Here is a 23,166-nt window from a genome sequence, read left to right on the forward strand (position 1 = left end):
CGGGGTGATGGTTGGTGGCGGCAGCGCACCCACGTGTGCGTGTTGTAAACCAGGACAGTGATGGGTGCCCTGGCTCTCCCAGCTACCCCCCGTTTGCCCCCAACGGCTCTGCGTTGGGAGTTACCTGTGCCAGCAGAAACCCCCGGCAGTTGTCCCTGGTGTTATTTCAGGCTTTCTGCGTGCCCGTGTTGCTCCCCACCGTGCGTGAGCAGCTGCAGCCGTGGACCGAGCCTGTTTGTTATGCATGTTACAGCCATCAAAAGCGAGGGTCGATGTGATGTTTAATATGCTTCATGCATAGTAGAGTTGCTTTGGTCCATCAAGTCACTAATACACATTCTTACAAGGCTGAGTATCATTTATTAAACCTGGAGGCATGCCGGGGAGGAGGGGGGCCAGGGCCCCGGCTGCTCTGGGAAGCAGCCAGCGGTGCTGGTGGGGTGGTACCCGCAGCGCTGAGGAGGTGAGAGTTTGCGGATGAACCGCACGGGCACCCAGAGTTGTTTGTTGTGCCTCGTTTATGGGAAATGAAATAAATCGCGCTTTGAAGGCCAGCTGCCGTGTGACACGCCCCGGGGACAGGGAACAGGGCCGAGGGTCTCGCTGGCTGGGGTCAGCTGAGATTGCTCAGCATCACTCGAAGAGTCCCCCCCCCCCCCCCGCAGCCTCCCACCGCAGCACTCCGCACCCCCCTTTTTTTTTTTTTTTCCCCGTTTGTATTTTTTTTCCCTTTCCCCATCACTTTAAAAAAAAAAAAAAAAAAAATGTTATTCTTTCCCCCGACCCCGGCGGGGCCGGGCGCGGGGCGGCGCTGCGCGGCGGGGCGGGCGGTCGCTGCGGGGCGGGCGGTCGCGGCTCTCGCTCCCCCCTGCGCGGGCCCCGGCGCGGAGCCGATCGCGCCCAGCGGAGCCGAGCGGCGGAGTTACATTGTTGGGAGTTTGCAACAACTCCGCGGCCTCGTCTGCGCGCCCGGCGCTGCGCGGGGCCGCCGGTGCGGGGCTGCAGCCTTCCCCGCCGCCTCCTCCTCCTCCTCCTCCGCCCCTTGGGCTTTTTTTTTTTTTTTTCTCCCCCCCCTTCCCCCCTCCCTCTCCCCTTTTCGCTTTGATTTCGCTCTCCTCCCCTCCGCGCGCCTTGTGTGTGTGTTTTTCGCCGCCGATCTTCACCAAGCCCCTTGGCATGAGTTAAGCACCAGCTATGGACACCAAACACTTCCTGCCACTGGGTGAGTTTTGTTCCGAAAAAGATTCTCCGTTCCTGCGGCGGGGCGGGAGGGGGGGGTGGTGGTGGTGGTGGTTAAATAAAATAAAATAAGCGCCCGACCTGCCCCCTCCTCCGCTTCCCCTTCCAGCTGCCCGCACCGGGGAGGCAGCGGGCGGGGGATGCGCTGCGCCCCTTCCCCGGGGAGGGCAGGAGCCCCGCGGGGAGAGTTGGTGTCAGCGCCGGGGAAGGTGCCGGGCAGGCCTGTCCCGGGGCCCCCGCTCCGGCCGCCTCATTTGAGTTATTATTTTTGGGGTTTTTTCTTTTTTTTTTTTTTTTTTTTTTTTTTTCCTTTTTGCGAGGCGCAGCCGGGGGGCGGCGGGCCCGGGCGGGGAGCCCAGCCGGGCCGGGCGGGCAGCGGCGGCGCAAGCGGCATTTTCAAACGGGGCAGCGGGCACCCGGGCTGGGCCAGCGGAGCCCCCTCCCCGCCCGGAGCTACTTCTGCAGGAGGGCTTGGCAGCTCGCAGCCTTTGCTTCCCCCCTCTTGCTTTTCCCTCTCGGTTTCTTTTTTTTTTTTTCTCTTTTTTCCTCCCCTTTCTCTCTCCCCGCCGGCATCTGGGACGCGCAGGCGGGCCGGGGGGTGCGGAGCGCCCGCGGGGACCCCCGTGCTGCCACCGGCCCCTCCGCTCGCATCCTCCCTCGCTGGCAGCTCCCAGAAGCCGGCACGCTTGGGACCCTCCTGCTTTTTTTTTTTTTTTTCCCCCTTTCTTTTTTTCTTTCCCCTCTTCTTCTTAATTGCATGTGAAGACCTATTTCCAGCTGGAGTTTGCCATCGTTTCAGTGACTGAGTCAAGTCCTGGCTTGTAAGGGTGAATGCTTCCCTGCGTCTGGGTTTCAGGAGAAGTGATATTGCAGAGCTCAGTGCTCAGGGTGGGGGGAAGAAAAGTTTTAGTGAAGTAGCCCGGTGCCAAGTCCAGGCGAGGGAGAAGGGGGACTAATCCTGCCACCTCTACCACCGCTCAGCGTGGCGGGGTGCGGGCTCCCAGCCTCCGGCCGAGCAAGCCCACGGCCAGTGAGAACATCCACTCCGGTTTCCGTGGGCTTTAAATCCGTCCTCAAGCTCTGCTACCCTGCGGTGGGGTGTTTTGTTTCTTTTTTGTTTTTGAAGAATTGCATTTTCAGTTGCTCCTTTCTAAGAGGGGAATAAATATAAAGACGATCACAAGGTCCCCGGCTGGCCCTGCCCCTCGGGAGGGTTTCCAGGACTGCTGTGGTCTGGGGGCTTTGGCAGGGAGAGCCTGGCCCCGCAGGCTGGCGGGTCTTCAGCTGGCATCTCCTTTCCCCCAAAGTGATGGTTGCCCAGTGCCCCTCGTTGATTCGGCCCTGAGCTGGGCAGTGCTGCTGGGTCGACTTGCCCAGAGTTGCTGCTCGGGCTGGAAGCGTCTCACCTGCGGCGTCCCCCAGGAGCGGGTCCCGCTCGCAAAGTCAAAACGACTCCTTTTGGGTGGATGAAATGCGGGTGCCGGGGATCATCACAAACACACCCACCGCGGCAGAAGGTGCCTGTCTCTTGCCGCACAAAAGTGGTTTAATCTTAGGGGTGGCTGTTGTGAGATTTACGTTTCCTTTGATGCTCTTGTGGAAGACAGTCCAAACCTCTGTTGATACGGGCAGGATCAGGCCCTACGTATTTACTTGCGTTTTCTTTCAGACCTGAGCTCTCCTGTTAAGCTGTAGATGCTAAATAATACGTTGTGTTATTAGTCATGTTGACTTGGACGGGGGAGGAGAGGGGGAGCGTGTGTCACCTTGCTGCTGGCTCGGGTAAGGATTTTCACACTGGTGCAAATGAAAAACAACTGATTTATCTGCTCATTTATAAATGTACGTGTGTGTGTGGTGGGGAGAGGGTGGGTCTTTGCAACATGCTGCGCAGCACATGGGAGCATCCAGAGGGAAAGCAAGGCAGCCACCCCAGGCCAGCGGTGCTGGGTGGGGGTTATAACTGCACATATCGCTGGCTTAGGAGGAAATTCAGCTGCCTGCCGGAGCTGTTCAGGGCGCATGGTCTAGGTTTGTGTCTGCTGCGTGTTGTGCTGTGGCCAAAGTGACTCCTAAACCTTATCCGCTGGTTTTGGTCAGTGATTACTGGAAAAATCAGCTTTGGTTGTAAGGACAGTGGGTTCTTCGGGTTTTGGAGGGGGACATCTTGGTCGTGCTTGGAGGCAGGTTGAGCGTGAAAGCGTGCGAGCAGTTTGTAAGAGCGAGGGGAGCCTTGAGGAGCGTGAGCAGAGATCTTCCCAGTGAAACCAGAACGGAGCTGGTGGGGCCACAGGGCTTTTTGGAGGTGGGATGGTCCAAAACCCACCGGGTCCCGAGTGCCAGGGTGTTTGCTGACCCCATCCCATGTCATGGTCGGGAGCTGGTATTTGCCAGCTGAGGGGGGAAAAATAGCCAAGCTTGTGGAGTTTCTTTCCCTGCACACCAGTATGGGCCTGAGTTGGAGAACAGGAGCAACTGGGAGCCAAAAGTCAGGCTCCATTACTGTGTGGCCCCCCCAAAAAATCTCAGCTCAATTTGGCCTAAAAACCATAACCTGGTGGAGGTTCCTGGCCAAGTCCTGCCCTTGGGTAGACTCAGATAACCCCGCTGATGTCATGGGTGGAAGCGTGGCCAGCGCCGGGCACTTTTAATAGTAGTATCTCATTTTCCTGCTTGTCTCGGGAGCTGCTGGCAGATGCCAGGCAGAGGCTCCCCGGGAGGACAGCGCGTCCCCAGGCATCTCCCAGGCTGGACGCCGTCCCCCTGTGGCTCCGTGTGCTGTCCCACTCCCGGGACGACCTGCAGCTGGATGTCTGTGGGCAGTGGGGCTGCCTGCGCCTGCCCCGGGGCTGCCTGCGTGCAGCCTTGCTGCGTGGTGCGGGTACCACCACCGGCTGGGTGAGGTTCATAAGCACCTCGGGGGCCAGCGGATGCTGCTTTAGAAGCTGTCTGGGGGTACAGATCTCCCTTTAGTAGGTTTTGGTTGATTGGGGACGTCTTGCTTTTGTGACTCGGGGGGGCGGGGGGGACGACTGTGCTGAGCGGAGTCTACAGGAGGAAAATCAAGAAAAAGCTGTCGCGCAAGCGCTTGAGGGGCTGGGGGCTCCACACCTCCAGCGTGGTGGGGTGCACGTGCCGAGGTCAGGCTTTGCACGGTGCCTGCAGGTTGAGGACTGATGTGCAAGCCAAGGAACTTGGTTCTTTGGGTAGCTGCTTGTTCCCAAGGCTCTCACCATTGCGATCCTTTAATTGTTCATTTTCTTCTTTGCCCGTTCCCCTAAGAAGGTGGTGGCTCCTGGGGAGCAGAAGGGGTTGGTGAGATTGGGGAGCCCTCCCTCGAGGCTCAGCCTCATGGGGGGAAGAAACAGTTAATGGGTGTCCGAGGCCAGTGCTTCCCTCCTGGAGGTCAGTTCACCGGGTTGCAACCTCTGCGAGTCCATCTTTTCACCCGTGCAGCCGTGCCAGGGACGGCTGCAGCTGCTCAGGATGTGGGGTGAGAACTGGCCGTGCACGGCCCGGCCGGAGCGGGAACGCCTCCGAGGAAAACAGCAAAACAACCTCCAGTTTCGGGCTGGGGGGAAGCGACCCAGAGCATGGGGGCTGCTTCGGGTTGAAGAGAGAGCGAAAGTGCGAGAATCCATGAGACACCTTCACCCCGCCCTTGCCATCGGGCACGTGGCCGGGATGAGCCTGGATGCCGTGCAAATCCCAAGGCAGATTGGTGGGAACCCATGTCTGGGTTGAGACCTCAGCATGCTCCTTAATTCTGCTTGAAACTTGCAGCTGATACGAAGATCCACAGGGAGGAAAAATTCTGAAGGACGCAGAAAGCATCACGGTTTGTCTGAGCATCCCAGTGAGGAAGCAGGAATCCCCTGCCCCACATCTGGAAGACGCTGGCCGGCTCCGTGGGGCTGCCAGTGCCGCACCGGAGAGGGGCCTCGTAGGAGCAAGAGATAAAGTGTAGTCGTGTCCTGGTCTCTCTTGCTGAAGCACAGTGTAGGGCTCGACCTCTCCCAATTGACATATGCAAAACAAGCTGGGAAGGAATTTTTGCCTTTTTCAGAATCTGGGCTGTGACAGTCAAATAAATCCTCTGAGGGTCCCTGAGTTTACTCCACGTTGTCCTGCTGTGCTGGAGAGAGCGTTTGCGTTTCTCGTATTTAGGGCATTTTATTTATTTAAAAGAGAGTGGGGGAGAAAGCCACAGAATTTTAGTTATTCATTGCAAATATTATTATTGGCATTTTGCTCCTGTTGAAGAAAAAAATCAAGGGGGGAATCAAAACATTTCACTGGAAAATACACCCTGGCTTTGTCCCACCCACATCTTGAAGGCAAAAATAAATATTTGTTAAGAAACAGGTTAAAAACCTTTTTGTTGGAGTATTGTTTTCTGAGAGCAGGGGTGGATTCCCATATGCCAGAGCCCTGCCACCGGGCTGAATTTTTTATTTTTTATTTATTTCTTTTTTGCAGGATGGTTAAGAAAACAAACAAATAGCGGAGCTGTGTGCGCCGCGGGGCGGGGGCTTGGGCTTTGGGATGTTCTTTGGTCCTGCCTCTTTCACAGGGTGCTGGTTCCTACGAGCATCCCAGCGCCTTTCGGGGGGCACCGTGCGGGGTATTCCCCCGAGGCTCTCGGCTGCCTGAAATCACCGAAATAAATATGCTATAAATATCCCGTGACCCCGCTGCGGGAGGCGGTGAGACAGCAAGAGGTGGTGGCCTTTGGCAAGGGGCTTCACCGAGGGCGGTGGCGATGGAGCGGGGATGCCGAGGGGGTTTTGCCGGCCGGCCGGGCTCCTCTCCGCCACGCTGGGCTGCCGGTGGTAACCAAAACCAGGGGCACCTCAAATCACTGCTGGCAAAGCGCTGGGTATTGCGGGGACCTTCCCTGGGAGCTCGGTAACCTAATTGGGCTCTAATTAATCCTGTTCTCTGGCTCGGATCCCCATCGCGTCTCCCCACCATCACCTCCCTCCGCGGGCGAAGGAACTGGGTCTCTCCTCCCTCCGCTCCGCGGTGCGCGGGGATGCTCGGCAGAGCGAGCGCGTTGCCGGTGCAGGATCCAACCCGGCAATTCCGTAATTGCTTCCTAAAAGGCCCAGGTGGGCTCTCAAAGTCAGCGTAGCTACAAAGCGATAGGGGAGGCAGCCTGGGTGGTTTTATTTTAATTGATTTTGTCAGGAGTTGCTGGATTTTATTACATTTAAAGACTAGACTCTGGAATAACTTTGAACGTTTGACACACAGGCAAAAAGCAGCTTTCTGACATTTTCCTCTTTGCTTGTCTTTTATTTCGTTTCTCCCCTCTCCTCCTCCTCAAAGGAATGCGTGTGCCTGGAGGGAGGACAGAGGAGGAGGGAGGAGTGGTTGTGTCTCTCCAAAGGCTGCTTGAACATCAAGGCAGCGCAGAGCAGACGAAATAATATTGCAAATAAGGATTTAAAAAACCCTACAGAAGGATCCCCACACATGCCAGCCAGCTCAAACTGCTAGAAGATTTTCAGACAGAAGCAATTTAGCCTAGGAAAATGCTCAATTGTTGAGATGGAAACTGGCTGTGAGAACTTGCCTTTTCTGACAACGTTTTGCTTAGAAAAAGCAAAGCAAAGTCAGGGAAACAACCTGACTTTTTATTTAGAGAAGACAGAGCTTTTCAAAATGGAGGGTGTTTTCTGAGATAAACAGGGAACAATTCCTTTGCAAGAAAGGAAAGAAAGGGTTCAAATTAAACCCAAACACAGCTCCCCTCCTTTGAAATTTTGTTTAACATGGAGTTAAAAAATAATCCTGTTCAAACAGACCACTTGTAAGCATAAAATGGTTGTTGGTTTCGTTGTTTTTTTTCTTTTATTGTGATCTACAATAAAAGTTTCAAGGTTGCACCTTGGGGCTGTAATTCCGATCGCAGCCCTGTTTGTGCCAGCTCCTGCCTCTGCGCATCGAGAGGGGACGGATCTTCCCTTGAAAACTCGCAGTCGGCCCAGATGAGACAGATACAGGGTGGGGAAACTGAGGCACGCGGGTGCGTCTGAGCACCAGCAAAGCTGGGAACGGGGCCCGGAGCGAGGGCGTGGGGCGGTTGTGAAACCTCGGCTGGGATGGCGGCTTCCAGCCCTGCGGAGCAGATCCGTCTGGGATCTGAGCTCTGCAGGGCTCCCGTGGGCTTCTGAGGGTCCCAGCTCCTGGTAGCCAAAAAAACCCAACAACCCCAAGCTGGTTTTTGGCCTGGGAGCACAGAAGAGCTCGCAGATGGGGTTTGTGCGTAAGCCAGGTGCTCCCAAAGCAGAGGGCAAGGAAGAAACACCCTAAATATTGGTTTTAGCAAGCATCAGGAGCGGGGCGTGCATCCCCTTTCTGCTCTAGTGGAAGACGGTTCCTCTCCCCGTGGGCATTGCTCCTTCTTTGAAACCCCAGGAGATTTTTTTTGGGGGGGGGTTAATCTCTTGGTTTTGGTGGGTCCTGAGTGGAGGTTGGTGGTGTGTTTGGGCTTGGGTCTTGTCTGAGCCATAACCCTTCCCCGGATTGCATCAGATGCGAGATCACCGCAAAGCGAAGAGATAAAAGGTGCAATACTGGTATTTGTGACCAATAAAATGGTAATGGGATTCCCATCTGGTTGTTACTTTTCATGGTCTCCTCTTTTGTGGAGTTTTGGCTTTCTTCAGCTTTTACAGACTTTTAAAAAATAATAAAAAAAGACGAAGGGGGAGCTGAGGGCAGCCCGGGACCCCCCCGAGGTTTACAGCCCCCTCCGCTCATGGAGCAAATCCTCTGTGCTGGGGCTGCCAGGAGCGGATTAGGGAGGGATGCCCTGTCTAGTTTCAGCTGGCTGTGCGGCGCTGGGCACGAAGGCAGAAACATTTGATTATTGTTTTTCCATTTTTGGCTGACAAGTAAGTGCTGGAAAGTTGGGGTTTTTTTTTTTTCCTCTCTCTTTTTTTTTTTTTTTTTCTTTCTCCTGTGAACTCTGTGGGCTGCTGCAAGACAATTTTGTTGTGGGCAGCGCGTCTCCTACGTGCCCATTACGGAGTCGAAGTGAGGCAATGGCGGTGGTGAGGCAAGAGCGGAAGGAGAAGCGCGGGAGAGGGGGTACGCTTCCAGCTGAGATCTGCCCGGAGATGCGGAGGTGACGAGGTGGGGAGACGGGGTTGGCATGGGGTGCAGTGCGGAGGTTTGCTCTGAGCGGGTGAGATGGTGAGCGATGGCAGAGGCACGAAGGGGCGTAGAGAGGAGCGGGGTCAGGCAGAGGCAGGAGCAGACCTGGGGGCATCGCATGGAGCTGGGGAAGCTGTTTTGGCTGCCCCGGGGTGGGGGGGTGAGGGATGGGTGAGAGCGGCTGGCCAGCACTGCGCCTTCCCTGCCCTGCACCCCGGGGAGCAGCAGCCGCTCCCCAAGGACCCGTGTGCGGGTGGGGGCTTGTGCAAAAGGGAGAAAAAAGACGGACCCTCTTTTCCCACCAGTCGTCCTTGCCAGACCATGCTGGAGTCCCCTTCTGCCCCCACCTCCTCTTTCGGCTGCCCCATTTTTGTCGGATGAGTGACTATCAGGCCCGGGAAGCTGGGGGCTCTGCCTCGTGCGGAGGAGCTCCGGCCTCTAACGCCGGCGAGCAGGGCCCGGCCGGCGGCAGATAACGGCGTATCAGCAGCAGGTTGTGCCGGAGATGCTCGCTCGTGCCGTGCCGGGGAGATGCGCAGCCCCGCGTGGCCTTGCATCGGTGTTGGGGCTGCTTCTGCAGACCCCCTCGCACCACGCAGCTGCCCTGACCCGCACCCGTGGGGCTGCTGCAGCCTGGGGGGATGCTGGGGTGGGGGGGTGTCAGGGGTCTGGGGTAAAAGCAGGGGTCCCTGCGAGGGCACCCGGACCGTGCGAGCGACCAGGCAACTTCAGCAAGTTGAAAACCGCTGTCTCAGAGCTCTGCACCTGCATGGCCAGCCCTCCCTTTTGACCTGCACTTGTTCAAGTGTGACTTTCAATTGATCATAAAAATCCGGCGTGATTCACAGGGCTTCTGCCCTCCAGCCTGCTGGGCTCCGGCTCTCCGCGTTCACTTAGCGTGAGAGAGCAAATTGCCCTCCGGTTCATCCTCCTCCTCCTTAATGGGGAGCCGTTGCTTTCCGAGTCTGCACCCCCCACGTGTGGTCCTTGAATTATAATACGTTAGAGATTGTGGTTTAGCATTTCAATTTAATTTTCTCTTTTTTTTTTTAAATTTTTAAATTTATTAAGAAAACCTATTTCAATACAAGCCCCCAAATGGGGAGGTGCAGCTCCCTGCTCCATCCCAGCACAGACCCCGTGTGCGTGCGTGTGGCTCACAGACAGTGAAATTGCACCCTAGAGTTATAAAGCAATTGTCTAGCTCAGCAGCAGAATGAGCATGAAATGGTGCAGAAAGCAACTAAATAAAATTGGGTAAGGCAGATGCATGAAAATAATGACATCTCTATACCGTAGTCAGGCGCGCTCACTCTTTCTTGCACACACAGATAAACTTTTATAACAGACTTTGCATTTATTTTCCCAGGGAACTCTTCTGAAATGGAAATGCGTATCAGTATGCTGTGAGCCCGTGTGCCCCCTCTCCCACGTTTCTGGGGCCACCATGCCGTGCCTTGCTGCCCCTCTCCCCCCCCATGCTGCTCTTCCTGTCCCCCTTTTCCCTTTTTTTGTTTTCAGAGCGGGATTTTTATGCTTAGTCAAACACCGAAACGATAACCTTTGCAACTTCATTTCCCATCGGCTGCTGCCGCTGTGCCAGGCTGGGGGAGTGCTGCGAGTGGGTGGCTCTTGGGGGTGACCTGCCACGTCCCACGTAAACTGGACAGAGAGACGCTTTCTTGGCTTGTTCTTGCTTTGGGGTTTTCTCTTTTTTTCCCTCCCTGGATGGTGGCGGCCGTAAGGACAGGACCGCGTGGGCCGTGGCGTGGAGCTTAGGACATGAGAGCGGGGATGGAAGACACCGGTTGTGTCCCCGCATCCCTTCTCCCAGAGGCACCTTCCCCCTGTCCGGTACGTTTCCCGACGCAGTCTGATATTTCGCTCCTCTTGCACCGGGATCCCCATGAGCCCGGGAACAAGCTGCTAATCTTCCCACCCGAGAGGCCCTTTAGGTGACATTAAGGCTGTGTCCCCACCGCCCTCGTGCCCTCCTGCCTCCGAAGGCATCGCCGGGCACCGCTCCGTGTGCTCGTGGTGCTGGGGATGCCCTTTCTCGATGGGGTGCTGAGTGCCGTGTCCCGACTGGAGTGGGTGCTCCCAGGGATGGGGAGCGGGTGGCAGCAGTTGGGCTCCCCCAGCCCTGTGCCTCCTCAGTCCGCTGCCCCCCTGTTCGGAGGGCTCCGGGCTGAGATCCGGGCTGGTCGTGGATCCTTTCCTTCTCTGCAAGGAAAACTGAGTCCCTCCTTTGCACTGCTGGGCTTGCTGTGCTGGAGCCCGGGGCTCACCGCCCAGCGCCTTTGCAGCAAAATCTCCATCTCTGACTTTCTTCTGCTGGGACGTCTCCCTGGGGTCCCAGATTAGCTGCTCCAGTGCTTCGCCTGCCGCCTCCTCATCACGCAAGACCAGCGCGGATCCCACGGGTGGCTGGGAGCCGCGTGTTGGCTGCGCAGCCCTGAAGCGCAGCAGGGCGCCGAGCCCAGCACCACGGGACGTGTGCGCGTTCCCCTCCGCGCTGCCTGCAAAACCCAGCTCCTCTGGAGAGAGGCAGAGGAGGCGGCTTTCCTGCAGAGATTGCTCCGGCTCCGGGCAGACGATGCCGAGGCTCTGCCAGTGTTTTTGCTGGTGTGGAGCCACAACACGGGAGCGGAGAGCAGGAAAGTGCACGCATGCAAAAATCAGTGTGAAGGCATAAATCAGGCTGAGAGTGAAAGGTTAAAGAAATCCAGAGGAAGCGGAGTGATGTGCGTGATAGAAAGGGGTTTCCTGTACCTACAGAGGCCACCCAGGCTCCCTTCCTGTCAGGGTAAACCTGCTAAAACCGAAACTTTCTGCACCCCTAAGCAAATTGTGGTCTGCTGGATGGGCACATTGTGAGCAAACTGTGCCAAGTGCAGTGTTAATACTTTGTGCCTCACCATATGCTCTCCCCAAGCCTCTGCGGTGGTATTTATAGGATGCCCAGGCAGCTCCGGGGGAGCACCGCAGCCCTTCGGCCCCACGGCGGGGAGCAGGAGCAGAGCTGGGAAGGGGAGGATGCCAGGAGCCGTGCTGGAAGCTGCGCTGCTGCGGAGCAGCCCTAGATCCCCGTCCGCTCCGCTGCCATCCTCGCTGGGTTGGTTTTTGCAGGTGAGCCATGCTGGCCGGCTGCCCTGTGCCCCGTATCAGGGACCGGACATCGGAGGTGGCTCCGGGAAGAGTTCAGGCTCCTGGGACAATTACCTGCAGGCCCCCATTTAAGCACTTAGGAAGGCTTAGCCGTGATCCCTGCCAGAGATAGCCTGGCCCCAGGCCAGCTGATACCTATTGTTTGCAAATGTAGGAGACTTTGTCCAAACAGCGGTTGAGAGCCAGGGCTTGCTGGGAGCAGGAATCCCAGATGCGCTGGGGGGGGGCTCTGCTGCCCCACCGCAGGGTGCTGGGGGGCTGGTGCTGTGCAGGGACTTGCTCCTGAGATATGTAGCAAGGCAGCACCCCGAATTACACCCTGAGTAGGTTTTCGTGCTGCTTATGGGATCGGGAGACACAGATTTAGTTTGTCAGGGGTTTTGCCTGTTTTGAGTTGTATTTTGGTAGCGGTGCTGCCGTGCCCCGCAGCTCAGGGGCTCTGCCTTGGAGCTTCACCCTCCTCTGGGAGGAAGAAGCCAGCAGTTCCCTTACGGCAAGGTGCTGCCTCTTCGTGCCGCACCTGTGGGGCAGGTTTAGGCTGTGGAAATCAGAGGCCATCGGTCACTGCGGGGTTTGTTTAGCTTGGGCGCTCGGTTTTCTCATCTTTGTTGTTTTTCCGCCTGTGCTGCTATTACCAAGGGGTGTTCGGCGCCGCTCCCCGCAGGCACCCAGGCGCTCTGGTCGGCCGGGTGTTATGCCATGGGAGCCGAGGCTGGGCGGGCACGGAAAACCGTGTCTGGCTTCTCCAGCAAGGTTTCACGGCCTCTAGGTGTGTGCAGGAAATGTCGCAGGGCAGGGATTTCTTGCAGCAAGCCCTGGGTGGCAGATAACAGCGCGGTGCCCTTCTGAAGCCCCCACCTACGCAAATGGGGAGGATCCACCTCTCCCTGCACCTTCCCAAAACCCCGCGGCAGTGCAGGGGATGTGGGGTTGGTCCGGGCATCCTCCCAGGTCCCTCTCTTGGAGCAGTGGCGTTTGCCCTGAGCACTGCTCCGGTTGCTCAGCTGCACCCCGGAGGCAGCAGCCGGTGTTGGGGGGAGCCCAAAAGCTCTTCTCGGGGATTCGCGAGCAGGCAAGCCCCAGGGTACGGCCTGGGCAGCAGTGGCATGGAGGGCAAAGCTCATCCTGGCTCATCCCTGAGAGCAGAGGGATGCTCCCAGTCCTGCCTGAAATGCGGGGACCCCCAAACCAGCCCTTTGGAGGGAGGAGAGCACGTGTCGGGGTGGAAAAGCGCCTGCGCTGAGTCGGGGTGTGAGCTGGGGTCCTCGCTGCCCGCGCCAGGTGGTAAGGGGACGAACACGTGGCTGCTGGTGCATGCCGGGCGCGGGGAGGTGCCGGCAGGGCGGGAGGTGCCGGTCCTGCCTGTTCTGCCCCGCCGGGGCCAGGCACTGGGAAGTCCCCGAGCTGCAGCGGCGGTTGGGGTGAGGGCTGATCCCGGGGCCCTCTCTGCCGCCGGTTCCCTGGGTGGCCTTGTGTAAGTCACCCGGTCTGGGCACCCCTCGGCTCCCAGCGGCGTGATGGGGCAAACGCTCTTCCCTGGCCAGTCCCGCTGGCCCAATTGCAAACCTTTGTGAGCAGAGACTGTGCGCTGGGAAAAGCACCCAGAGAGCCTGGCCCTGGCTGGGAATAAAAGCTTGCTTTGCATGGGAAGGGAGGGCGAAGCCAGCGTGCTCCCTAATTGAATGTACCTTTACAAATTAATAAGGTAGAAGTGACTCTACCAAAAAAAAAAAACCCCAAACACAAACCTGATGCATTGGCCTGCTCCTGTAATGGTCAGTGTGGCAATCGTGGGCACATGAGGACTTACAAGCGAATGGTTAAATCTGCAGCCCTGTTTCAGAAGCGGAGGACATGAGCTTCCCGATGCTGCCTGGCCCCGTGCCGGGGCTGGGGCTCACGGGCGACCCTTCGGCAGAGGAGCCTTTGCCAGGGTGGTTGGGCTGGCGCGGACCCCGCGAGCACCGGCGGAATCAGCAGGTCAGCATTGATTTCATCGAATAGGTTCAAGATCGCGTCAGCTTAACTAAGGACTGCGATTGACCCGCGGTGATTTGCTGACTTTATTATTAAAGCGATGATGTAGCTGGGCTGGGGGAGAGGGAGCTTGTCGTTCCTGTCTCTGCATCGTGCAGCGGCTCGGTGCAGGACTGACGCTTCATCCACATTTTCACTGTATCTTTGCTGTGAAGAGGTAAGATCCTGGATGTTACTTGAAGGAGCGTTAGGAGAAGGACTTTCCATCCCGGCTCTTGGCCCTGTCAGTAGCTGCAGAAGAGGAATGTTATAAGGAGCTATTCATCATTGCAATTATTTTATTAAGAGTACACAGCGTGCCTGGGAGCTGGAAGAGACGGAGCTTTGGGATGTTTTCAGCATTATAAATACTGGTTGGTTACATCACCCAGCTTTTAAAAAATGGTATGTGTAGTCCTGGTGAAAGAGGATTTGCAGACAACCTTGGAGAGCAGAGCCGGGTGTCTGTTCCCAGAAGAGAGGGCAGCGCAGCTTCTGCCCTTGCATCTCCCTCGGGGGAGAAATCTCTGGGCTCTGCCCCTACGCAAAATCCCTGGGGGGAATTTGTGCCTGGGTGCCCGGTGCGAGCCGGAGGTGGGTGAAACGGGCTCCTCGGGGACAGCCAGATCCTTGTCACAGGAGGTGGGTTGGCTGCTCTGGCAGAAACACGGAGCCCTGTAGCTCCCCGCTCTGCAAAGGCTCCACATAACCTCATGTTACCAAACCCCAAAATGCTGCTCTGACGCCTGTTCGGCAGTTTTCTGTCCTGCGTGGGGCCCTGCGTGTTCTGTGGGTGTTGTCCACCTCGGTGGCACCCCGTCCTGCGGCGGCGGCGGAGCAGCCGGTGGCGGGTCCCAGGGCAAGCTGGCACCTCCGCGCGCGTTATCGCAGCCGTGCTCCGGGGCTAAAGTCCACGATGGGAAAATGCCCGGTGGACTTTTAACTGGAGTCCTCAGGAGAGCCCAGCTTAGAAACCTTTAACCGTTTCGTGGCAATCTCTACTGGAAAACAAAGAGAGGATCGGGGAGAGGGGTGGGCTGCCCGCCCGGGGGTCGGGTCCCCGCGTGGGGGCTCGCTCACGGCTGTGCCAGGGAGGCGATGGGGACCGTGCCGGCTGGTGCTGGGGTCGTCTCTGCACGTGTCCACCCCTCCGCTGGCTTTGCTGTCATACCCTCGGCTCTTGGCCCAGCTGTGCCACGTGTGAGCCCCCCAAAATCCAGCTCTGGGCACGTAGAGGCCGCACCAGGGTCAGCGGACTTGGGACACATCTCAGCGTGGGTCCCTGCCCTCCTCCCTTTGCTCTGCCTCCCGCTGCGCCGCTTGAAAAGCTGAACCCTGTTTGCCGGGGAGGGGGTGGGCATTGCTCTGCAGCATCCATATCAATGGGCACCTGCGCCTGGAGGGTGAAAGGAGACTTGGCTGCTGCTTTTTTTGCTGTTACATATGCTGGCTTTGCCTCCTGCTTCAGGCACCGGGGTGCCCGGGGGGGGGTTTATTCCAGCATCTTCATCCTTATTCCTCTTGCCCTTTCCCTTGCCTTTGTTTTGCCTATTTATTTATTTATTTATTTTCCTCTGCGAGTTGTGAGCCTTGTTTGCTCTGGGTGGGTCCGCAGGCCCTGAGCGGGTCCCTGCTGCCCGCCGAGGGCTCGAGCGGTGCCTGCGCGGGGGAAGAGCGGGGCTTTCCCGTAACTCCAGCCAAAGCAAACAGCCGCCCTCTCTGCGTCACGGGGTGATCGATCCATCTGCAGCGGGGACGGGGACAGGGTGTGCTCCCCCAAAGGGCCAGGGCTTTGCAGGGCGGGGGAAATTCATGCAAGCAGAGGCAGTGCAGGATTTGTGCCCGTTAAGCCCAGCTCAGCGTGGGACGGCATCGCTGGCAGTCGCCGGAGGCACAGCTTTGCTGGGGAGCGGGGAAGCTCCCCGTGTGCCACGAGCTGTGCCCTCGGTGGAAGTGATTCCCGGGTGAGAAATTCCCACTGTGGAAGCCTTTATTACCAGGCAGAGCTAGGTTTGTTTTGTTTATCATCCATTTACTTGGCTTTGGAGGCATGCCCAGATTTCTCCAATTTTGTGTGTGTGTGGATGTGTGATTTATTAGGATTCAGGGGTTTTTTTTCTGGTTTAATTTCACTTCCTCAAACTGACAGGCCGTTTGAACAAACTTCTTTTGGATGATTTCCTCTATAGTTTTAAAGGGATGCCTAAAAATAAAGAGAAAATGTTGCAGCATGGTTGACAATTAAAAAAACACCCGGTCTGCCGCTGTGACAAACCTCAGCCCTGATTTTGGTAATGGAGAGAGCTCAGAGGGTGAAAAAACAACATGATTTCACTTTTGGGTAGTTAGGGCTTTTGACAGCGCTTCAGGGATCACTGGCTTTACTTGTTTTGCTGTAGAGCTGATCGTGCTGCGATCCTGCGCACACTTAGGCGTGTTTGTAGCCTTCTGCATGCGAGTGGTCCATTAAAATAGCTGTGCGTGTCTAAAGCTTTGCCAGCTCTGAGCTTTGGTTTCCTCTCCTTGGCTTGATCTGTTCCGCAGCAGTCAGGAAGAGGGGGAAAAAAAAAATCCATTTAAGAAACACTGGAAAATGTAATTGCAGCCTTCAGAGAATGAGGAGCAGGTAGGCAAGGGCAGAGCACCTGTAGCTGCCTTGAGCTGGGTTGGCCGCTTTTCTTCTGCCGGGGTTTTTACAAGCTGGGATTTCGCAACGGCAACGTGGCTTTCGAAATAATAAGACAGGGTTTTGCCTGGGCGTTCTCTGGGGCTCGGCGCCGGGCGCGTTGCTGGCGATGCAGCCCGTGGCGCCGGGAGGTGGTGGGGAGCCCCGGCGGTGTCGGGGCGATGCTCGGGTGCTGCCCGGGTGCAGGCAGGGACGTGGGGAGCTGCTCTGTCCGTCGCGCTCAGGGTGCCTGTCAGCAGAGAGATTGAGATGAAGGAGAACTTCCTTTCCCCCTGCCCAAGCTATAAAAGCATGAGAGAGAGAAAGGTTTCCCCCAGGGATCAGCAATGATAAAAAGCCTCTCTTTTGAAAAGCAATGAGAGGAAAGAAGTGTGTCTAATCCTCCTGGAGAAGAAAGGGAGAACATCCCTCTGCCGCGAGCCGTGCAGGGGCCGGAGGGACCCCGATGTGGACGCAGTGACCCGATGCTCCTGCCTGGCCGGATCCTGCCTGGCGCTGGCTGAGGCAGAGGAAGGGCCAGATCCCCTGTGCAGGAGCAGAGGTGCTTCTTTTTATTGCACGGGATCCGGGCGGGTGGGCTCGGAGGAGCTCCTGGGAGCCAGCCGGTGGGTCCCTGCAGGGCTGGGGGGCTGAGCTGCCATGCAGGGTGCGGGCAGCGGTGCAGGCAGCAGCGTGGGGCTCCTGGGGGCTGGGGAGATGCTGCTGGCTCTGTTGCCATCCCCGTGTTGCTCGATTTTTGCAGAAGAGCTGTGCTGGCACCCCGCGGGGGAAAGACACGCAGATTTTCTTTCCCCTTCTACCCTTGGCCCCGGGGCTGGAGAAGGCTGGAAAGGGGAGATGCAGCCCGGAGCAGGGAGGGATGCTTGTCCCCGGGGTGGGTGTCCGAGGGACCGCCACAGCCCTTGATCGCTTTTTCCTGGTGGTGCGGCGGCATGCAGCTGGCCTGGCTGGCTGTGTCTGCAGCCGTCTTTCCTGGTACAACCATGTCACCATTTCCTTGGTGACAACCTGCAGCGTCCAGACATGGCACAAGAGCTGCTCCGTCAGCGATGGGGCGGTGGCGGCTCAGCCGCTGGTCCCGTGCTCGCAAAGTGCGAGCTGAGGCCACCCGGTTGTCTTTATTGCTGTTGTGGTTGATGATTTATTTGGAGCAGCATCCGCCCTGTCTCGTGACTTGATTAAGAAAATAAAGCAAACAACAGTGTGGCGTGGCTGCTGTGAGCCGGGGGGGGTCCCTTCCCTGAGCCCCCACGGGGTTCCCAGCCTGTGCCCGAGCCGTGCCGACCGGGGACAGGCAGCAGGGCTGCTCCGGGGTGGGTGGCAGGAAGACGTGCAGGGGATGGTAGGGTAAAAAGGCAAATGGCAGCATCACAGCGCAACGACCTGTCCGGCCGGGAGAGCGGCTCGGCTGGGGATGGAGCGGTGGGCGTTGGGGCGGGAGCCCTCTGCACGCTGGGTCGCGTGTGCCTGAGCGAGGCCAGGGGCGACGGCCCCGCTCCTGGGGACCCACCGCCTCTTCCATCGGTGGGGCTGGGGATCCTTTTGTAAACTGCGTAGAGTCTTCTGCTCGTGAACAATTACCTGGGTCTCCTTGAAATGAATAATGGTAATCCGCAGCCAGTAAAGTCCTCGTTATACTGGGATTAATGAGTTTCTGTTTAAAAACAACAACAACAAAAACCCCCAAACCCACCACCCTGCAAAGGAAACCCCTTCGGGGAGAAGCGAGCGATGGGGTGGTGGTGTGATGGAGCTCTCACCCCAGCCCTGCTGCTGCTTTGGCTGCTGGGGAGACAAACGGAGCTGCCATCAGGGTGTGCTTGCTAACAGCCTGGCAGTGGTGTGGTCTGCATCCCGGGGACGTGCCCTGGCAGCAGGCGTGCGGGGCTCCTCCAGCATGCCTCGCCCCGGGATGCCCCACTGGGTAAGGATTTTGCGGAGATTGTCAGCATTTTGTTGCCGGAGAAGCGTGCCGCGCCGGCCGGCGAGCACAGAGCATCCCTGTGGCGGGGAGCCCTTGGAGGCGCTCGGCACTGGGCAGCACGTATCGTGTCTCGGTGTCACCTACCGCCTCTCTGCTGGTCGCGGTGGTAGCAGGGACACACGGCTGAAATTTTGAAGATCATCCTGGGATGTTACAGCCAAGAGCTCTGGTGCTGGGAGGTTATGCCCTGGCCCTTGGGGAGGGCTTTGGCAGAGCCCGCTGCCCTGCGCTTCGATACGGAGGGAGCGAGTGACTCACGAACCCGTCGTGGAGAAAGGGGAGCAGGAAATTAGCTCACGGCTCTTGTGAAAGAGAGAAGCCGACTTGATACCTATAATTAAAGCGGGTGTCAAGGAATGAAGTGCAGATTCCTCAGTGGGCATCTCACCGGGAGGGAAAGCAGCGCCTGCCGGCTGACCCCGCCGTGGCAGCTCCTCCCCGGTGAGGGGCTGCGGGGGGGCCGGCGCCGAGTCCACGAGGGTCAGGCACGACCCCCTGCTCCCGTCCCTCCCGACAGGAACCTGCTGACGCAGGTGGCAAGGCCATGTGTGTCCTGTCCCTGTCTGCTGCTCCAGCCAGGATCGAGTCACCGGCTGCGGGAACGTGCGGGGACGGAGGGTCTGCCCAGGGAGGAAAGCTCCTGGGGAGAGCGTGGGGCTTGTCGGGGAGGCGGGGGGTCCGTGGGCACAGAGCTGGGGGGAGGCAGCAGTGGAGAGTGAGGGCGGGGGGATTTGGGGTGCTTGCTTTGGGAATTGCAGGTGAGCGAGGACAGAAGCAGGCTGCAGAGGCAGCGTCCGTGATGGTGGGGTGGCCTCAGCGGGGAGACCCTGGTCCTCGCTGGGGTTGGAGGAGGCACCTGGGGACCTGTCCTGCTGGGGTGCCTGCGGTACCGTCTCTGTGTCACCTCGGTGGCCTTGTTCCTGCCCCCCCCAGCATGCCTCTGAGGGGAAGGGAAACTGAGGCACGGGGATAATGCTATGTGTTTGTGTTGCGTGAGTGCTGAGCACATGCGTGGTGGCTCCAGGCTCTTGCACCGGTCCCTTCTTTTCCAGCCGCTCCTACCTGCGATCCCCGGGCTGGTGCCAGGAGCAGGCAGCGAGCGGTGGGGTCCCTCCGGCCGTCCCCCGGTGCAGCACCCCGGCTTGGTCCCTGTGGCTGCGAGCACCTTCCCAGCAAATGTCAAATCTGCTGAGCAGACGGAAAAAAGAAAGGAGGAAAAAAAAAAAAAACCAACACCCAACCCAATAATACGAGGAAGAAATGCTGGTGTGTCCTGGGTGGATTAGTCGAGACTCCTCGCTGGATTCCTCCAAAGGGAGGTGCTCGCGCTGGAAGCCGGCCACCAGCCGGGCCTGCCGCATTTTTCCTGGATTCTCTTACCATTTGGGGACTGAACTTTTGTCTGAAAAATATGTATTTTTAACTTGGTTGTGTCTGAAGCTTGTCTAGGCTTGGGGCTGCTTGCTCGGCTTTCTCCTGGCCCAGCGTGCTCCGAGGTGGATGCGCTGGGAGGTGAGGGCCAGATCCTTCATCTCGGACCAGCCCGGGAGCAGGAAGCGAGAGAAGGAAAGGTTCGTTCTGACGCAAAAAAAAAAAATAATTTCGGAAGGTGTCTCCTGCGTGGCCCCATTGCTGAGATACACAGCAGGAGCATGGAGCAATGGCACTGCCGTGTCAGGACAAAAGCAGCAGCAATGGAGATGGCGGCGAGAAAATCTGGTGTTAAGATAGTTAGGGGAAAAAAAGGAGAGGGGATAAACATCTCAGAAAGGCTTGTAGCAGGACTGACGGACCCAGATACCTGATTGCCTTGGAAACAGCCATTGAAGTGTGCGATATTTCTGTCTCCAGGTGCTTGTTTCCCTCCCCGCTGTGGAGCTGTCGCAGGGCACCGGCACCGCTGGCCTCGGTGTGCGGCTGCCCGCCGGCGCGGCGCTGGGCTCCGGGAGCCCGAGCTGCTCCTGCCCCTCAGCCTGGCAGGAGATGGCCCGGCTGCTGAGGCTTGTGCTGAGCTCCCCAGCTCCTCAGGGCAGGGATGAGGCCAGCAAGGTGCAGCAGGTCCTTTGTTTATTGTAGGGTTGCCGGACGCAGCGTGGCTCTGCGGGGCTGCTAGTTCGCTTCCCCCGCTCCGGGACAGAGCTTGCCCAAGCCAGCAGGACAATCCGGGCTATGTTTTCATAATTAAAACAAATAAAACAAACCCGTTCGCTGCGTTATTTACAATACGTGCTCGGGAAGAGTCGAGCTGAATATTGTTTCCTCGCTGAGTTTTTCCTTTTGTCGCTCACACATGAGTTTGTTGTTGTTGGCTGCTCCGGAGGCCGCGGTCTCGCGTGCCGGGCTGCTGCCGGCCCCGACGTGGGCTGCCCGGGGAGCCGGCGTGGGGCGGCCGGTGCTGGGCTCTGCCCGCCGTGCCGGTGCGGGTTCTGCTCCGTGCCGGTGCGGGTTCGTTCCTGGAAAGCCGGTCGAGGAGGGCGGCTGTGCGGGGCGGTGACTGTGGGGTGCTTTTGTGAAGAGATGCTGCTGCTCGTGGGACTTGCTGCTGGCGTGGCAGGGATGTGTTTGGGGTTTTCTGCAGAGCGCTGGCAGGTGACTTTCCAGCAGAGACCGGCATCGCTTGATGGTTGTTACGGGCAGCATCTGTCCCCGAGGGGCCGCACCGTGGTCCAGCGGCATCACTCCTGCGCTGGGTCTGAGACCTGGAAGTGCCGCAGCGTCTGGCAGGATGGGCAGGGGTCGTGGTTTCAGGGTGGGGGAGCAGCTCTGGCTCCCGGCTCCCACACGGTGCTTTGAGCAGACATTGCCCTGAGGATGGAGAGGTGAGATCTAGACTTGGGATGTGGTGCTGGCTGCAGGGATGCAGCTGCACCAGTCGGGTGCTGCATCAACCAGGCAGAGTTAGTGTGGTCTGAGGTGGTGCTGGCTGCTCCCCCAGGGAGGGACATCACTGATTTGGGAGGGGGATGGCTGTGATTGTATGCACGCAGGGAGAGGACATGGATGTCTGCGCTCACCGTATTGCCAGCTTTTTACCTTGCTGCTTTCTCGCGGCATCAGCCCGGCTGGGGATGCTGCGGGGAGGGATGCGTGCTGGGTGCGGGACGTCACGGGGCGCCGGGGGAAGGTGTGCTCCTCCCCTTGCTGCCACGTTCGTGTGGGAAGCATATGGCAGGTAATCCAGTGCCAGGGGGGTATTTGCTTCCATGTCCCTCGCCCCCGGTGGGCCTGTGCAGCCCCCGCGCGCGCAGCCGGGCAGCACGCAGCAGCGTGGCCGGACCCCTGTGGGGGACAGCCCCGAAGCCTCCCCCGGGAGCACGGTGCGGGAAGGCTGGGCAGGGTGCCGGTGGCACGGCTCGCCAGAAACACCCCGCAGAGCACAGGGAGCACCGCTCGGGCACCAGTGCAGCGAGCTGTGCAAGGACTCTGCACGCAGAGCTGGCTGAGCACACCAGCCCCTGCCTAGCAGGGTATGGCTTAAAGCTGGGCTTAGGAGGTCAAAATCTAGCTAATGACTTAATGGCAATTAATTAACTCCAGGGCACTTTACAAATACTAAGTAATTGTTTTACTCTGAACAAGGTCCATACGATTACCCCACCTTACAGACTGAGGCACTGAGGTGTGGAGGAGCCGTGCACCCGCAGTCGAGGTGCATTAGCATCAGGGCTGCGACTAAAGCCGGGGGCTAGTTCTGCCTCTGTTCACGCGGTGAACAGTCACCCGGGATTTGAGGCACGGCAGGGTCAGATCCCAGCCTAGACTCCTGTCCACTTTTCTGGGGAAACAAACTGCACCCCGTGGACTTCGGAGCCTGAGCATCTCTTTGCCTGCTCCATCCCCGTGTGCTTTTTGGGGGGAGGCAGCCGTAACCGTGATGCTCTCGGTAACCACCACCCACACAGGCGATTTTGTGTCTGTTGGCTTTTTACCGTGGTCCCCAGCAGCAGCAGCATCCGAGCGGCGTCTGCGGTGTGCTCAGCTCCCTGTGGAGGTTTTGTGGGGGGAGAGGGACCCTCCGAGGGCTCAGGCTCCTCGCTGGGTGCGAGTGGGTGGGCAGCAGGGTTTGTGCCAAGTGCAGCTATTTTTAAATCTCTCTGGACGGAATGGTTTGGCCCTCACGAGCTTACTGTTTGTTTGTTTATTCACTTATTTTGCTGGCCTCAGAAGTTTGTAGAAATGCCTCAAACGGCAACTTATTTTGTTGGCTGTTTGGGGAGGGATTAAATCTCAGAGGCCCATTGTGCGAGCAGAGCTAATTTTAGGCATCTGATCTTAAAATAGAAGAAAGGAAAGAAAAAAAAATAATAATTAGGTGTTTTTCCCCTGGGCCAAGGGAAAACAGTCTGCCGGCGTTGGCTGACCACTTGCGAGGTGGCCCCAAGGAAGAGACGTGGCTGCTGCTGGCCAAAGTCAACACGGGAGGTGGCCGGGGCTGTTCCCGGCTGCAGCAGCCGCCTCCGGGAAAGGGCACGGTGGAGAGCGGCGTGGGGACGGGGCAAGGATTAACCCCATGGTCTAATGGCACCCGGCGGCGCTGCAGGGACGGGGGGGAGGTTGTGGCGCTTGGCCGTGCTGGATGCGTGCTGGGGACCCACGGCCGCGCTGAGCAAGCGGCTGGTTGCAGTACCCCCCCCCCCCCGATGGTTCGGGGCTGGTCCAGCTCCTGCTGCGGAACGGTGCCCGGCCAGGCGAGTCTCGTGTCCACAGACCCCCGTGGCCATGACACCGTGCACAGGAGGTGACCTGGGCTCCATCTTGGCGTCGTTCACCCCCACCCCGACATTAAAAAGGCGGCAGAGAAGTGTCCCTGTGATGGGCCAGCTCTGCGGAGGCTGGATCCCGTTTTGTGGCGGGGCTAGTCATCCTGTGAGCAAATATTCTGGCTATATTAAAATGCTTGGGATTTTCT

At 58.2% G+C, this 23,166-nt stretch overlaps 1 protein-coding gene across 6 annotated transcripts in view; it reads left to right on the forward strand.

Moving 5' to 3' along the window:
- Window positions 1-886: 886 nt before the first annotated feature.
- Window positions 887-23,166, forward strand: part of RXRA (retinoid X receptor alpha) — a 112,664-nt gene continuing 90,384 nt past the window's right edge. The window contains exon 1 of one of the 6 annotated variants that reach the window (XM_075772035.1): window positions 887-1,222. In XM_075772035.1, coding sequence (XP_075628150.1) covers window positions 1,195-1,222 — 28 coding nt within the window. In that variant the 5' untranslated portion in view covers window positions 887-1,194. Of the gene's footprint in view, window positions 1,223-15,435; window positions 15,598-23,166 lie in introns of those variants that run through there. The other 5 variants (XM_075772034.1, XM_075772040.1, XM_075772039.1 and 2 more) reach the window with 5 other exon arrangements.

This window comes from Balearica regulorum, chromosome 20 (assembly GCF_011004875.1).
Source record: "Balearica regulorum gibbericeps isolate bBalReg1 chromosome 20, bBalReg1.pri, whole genome shotgun sequence".
Classification (NCBI taxonomy): domain Eukaryota; kingdom Metazoa; phylum Chordata; class Aves; order Gruiformes; family Gruidae; genus Balearica; species Balearica regulorum.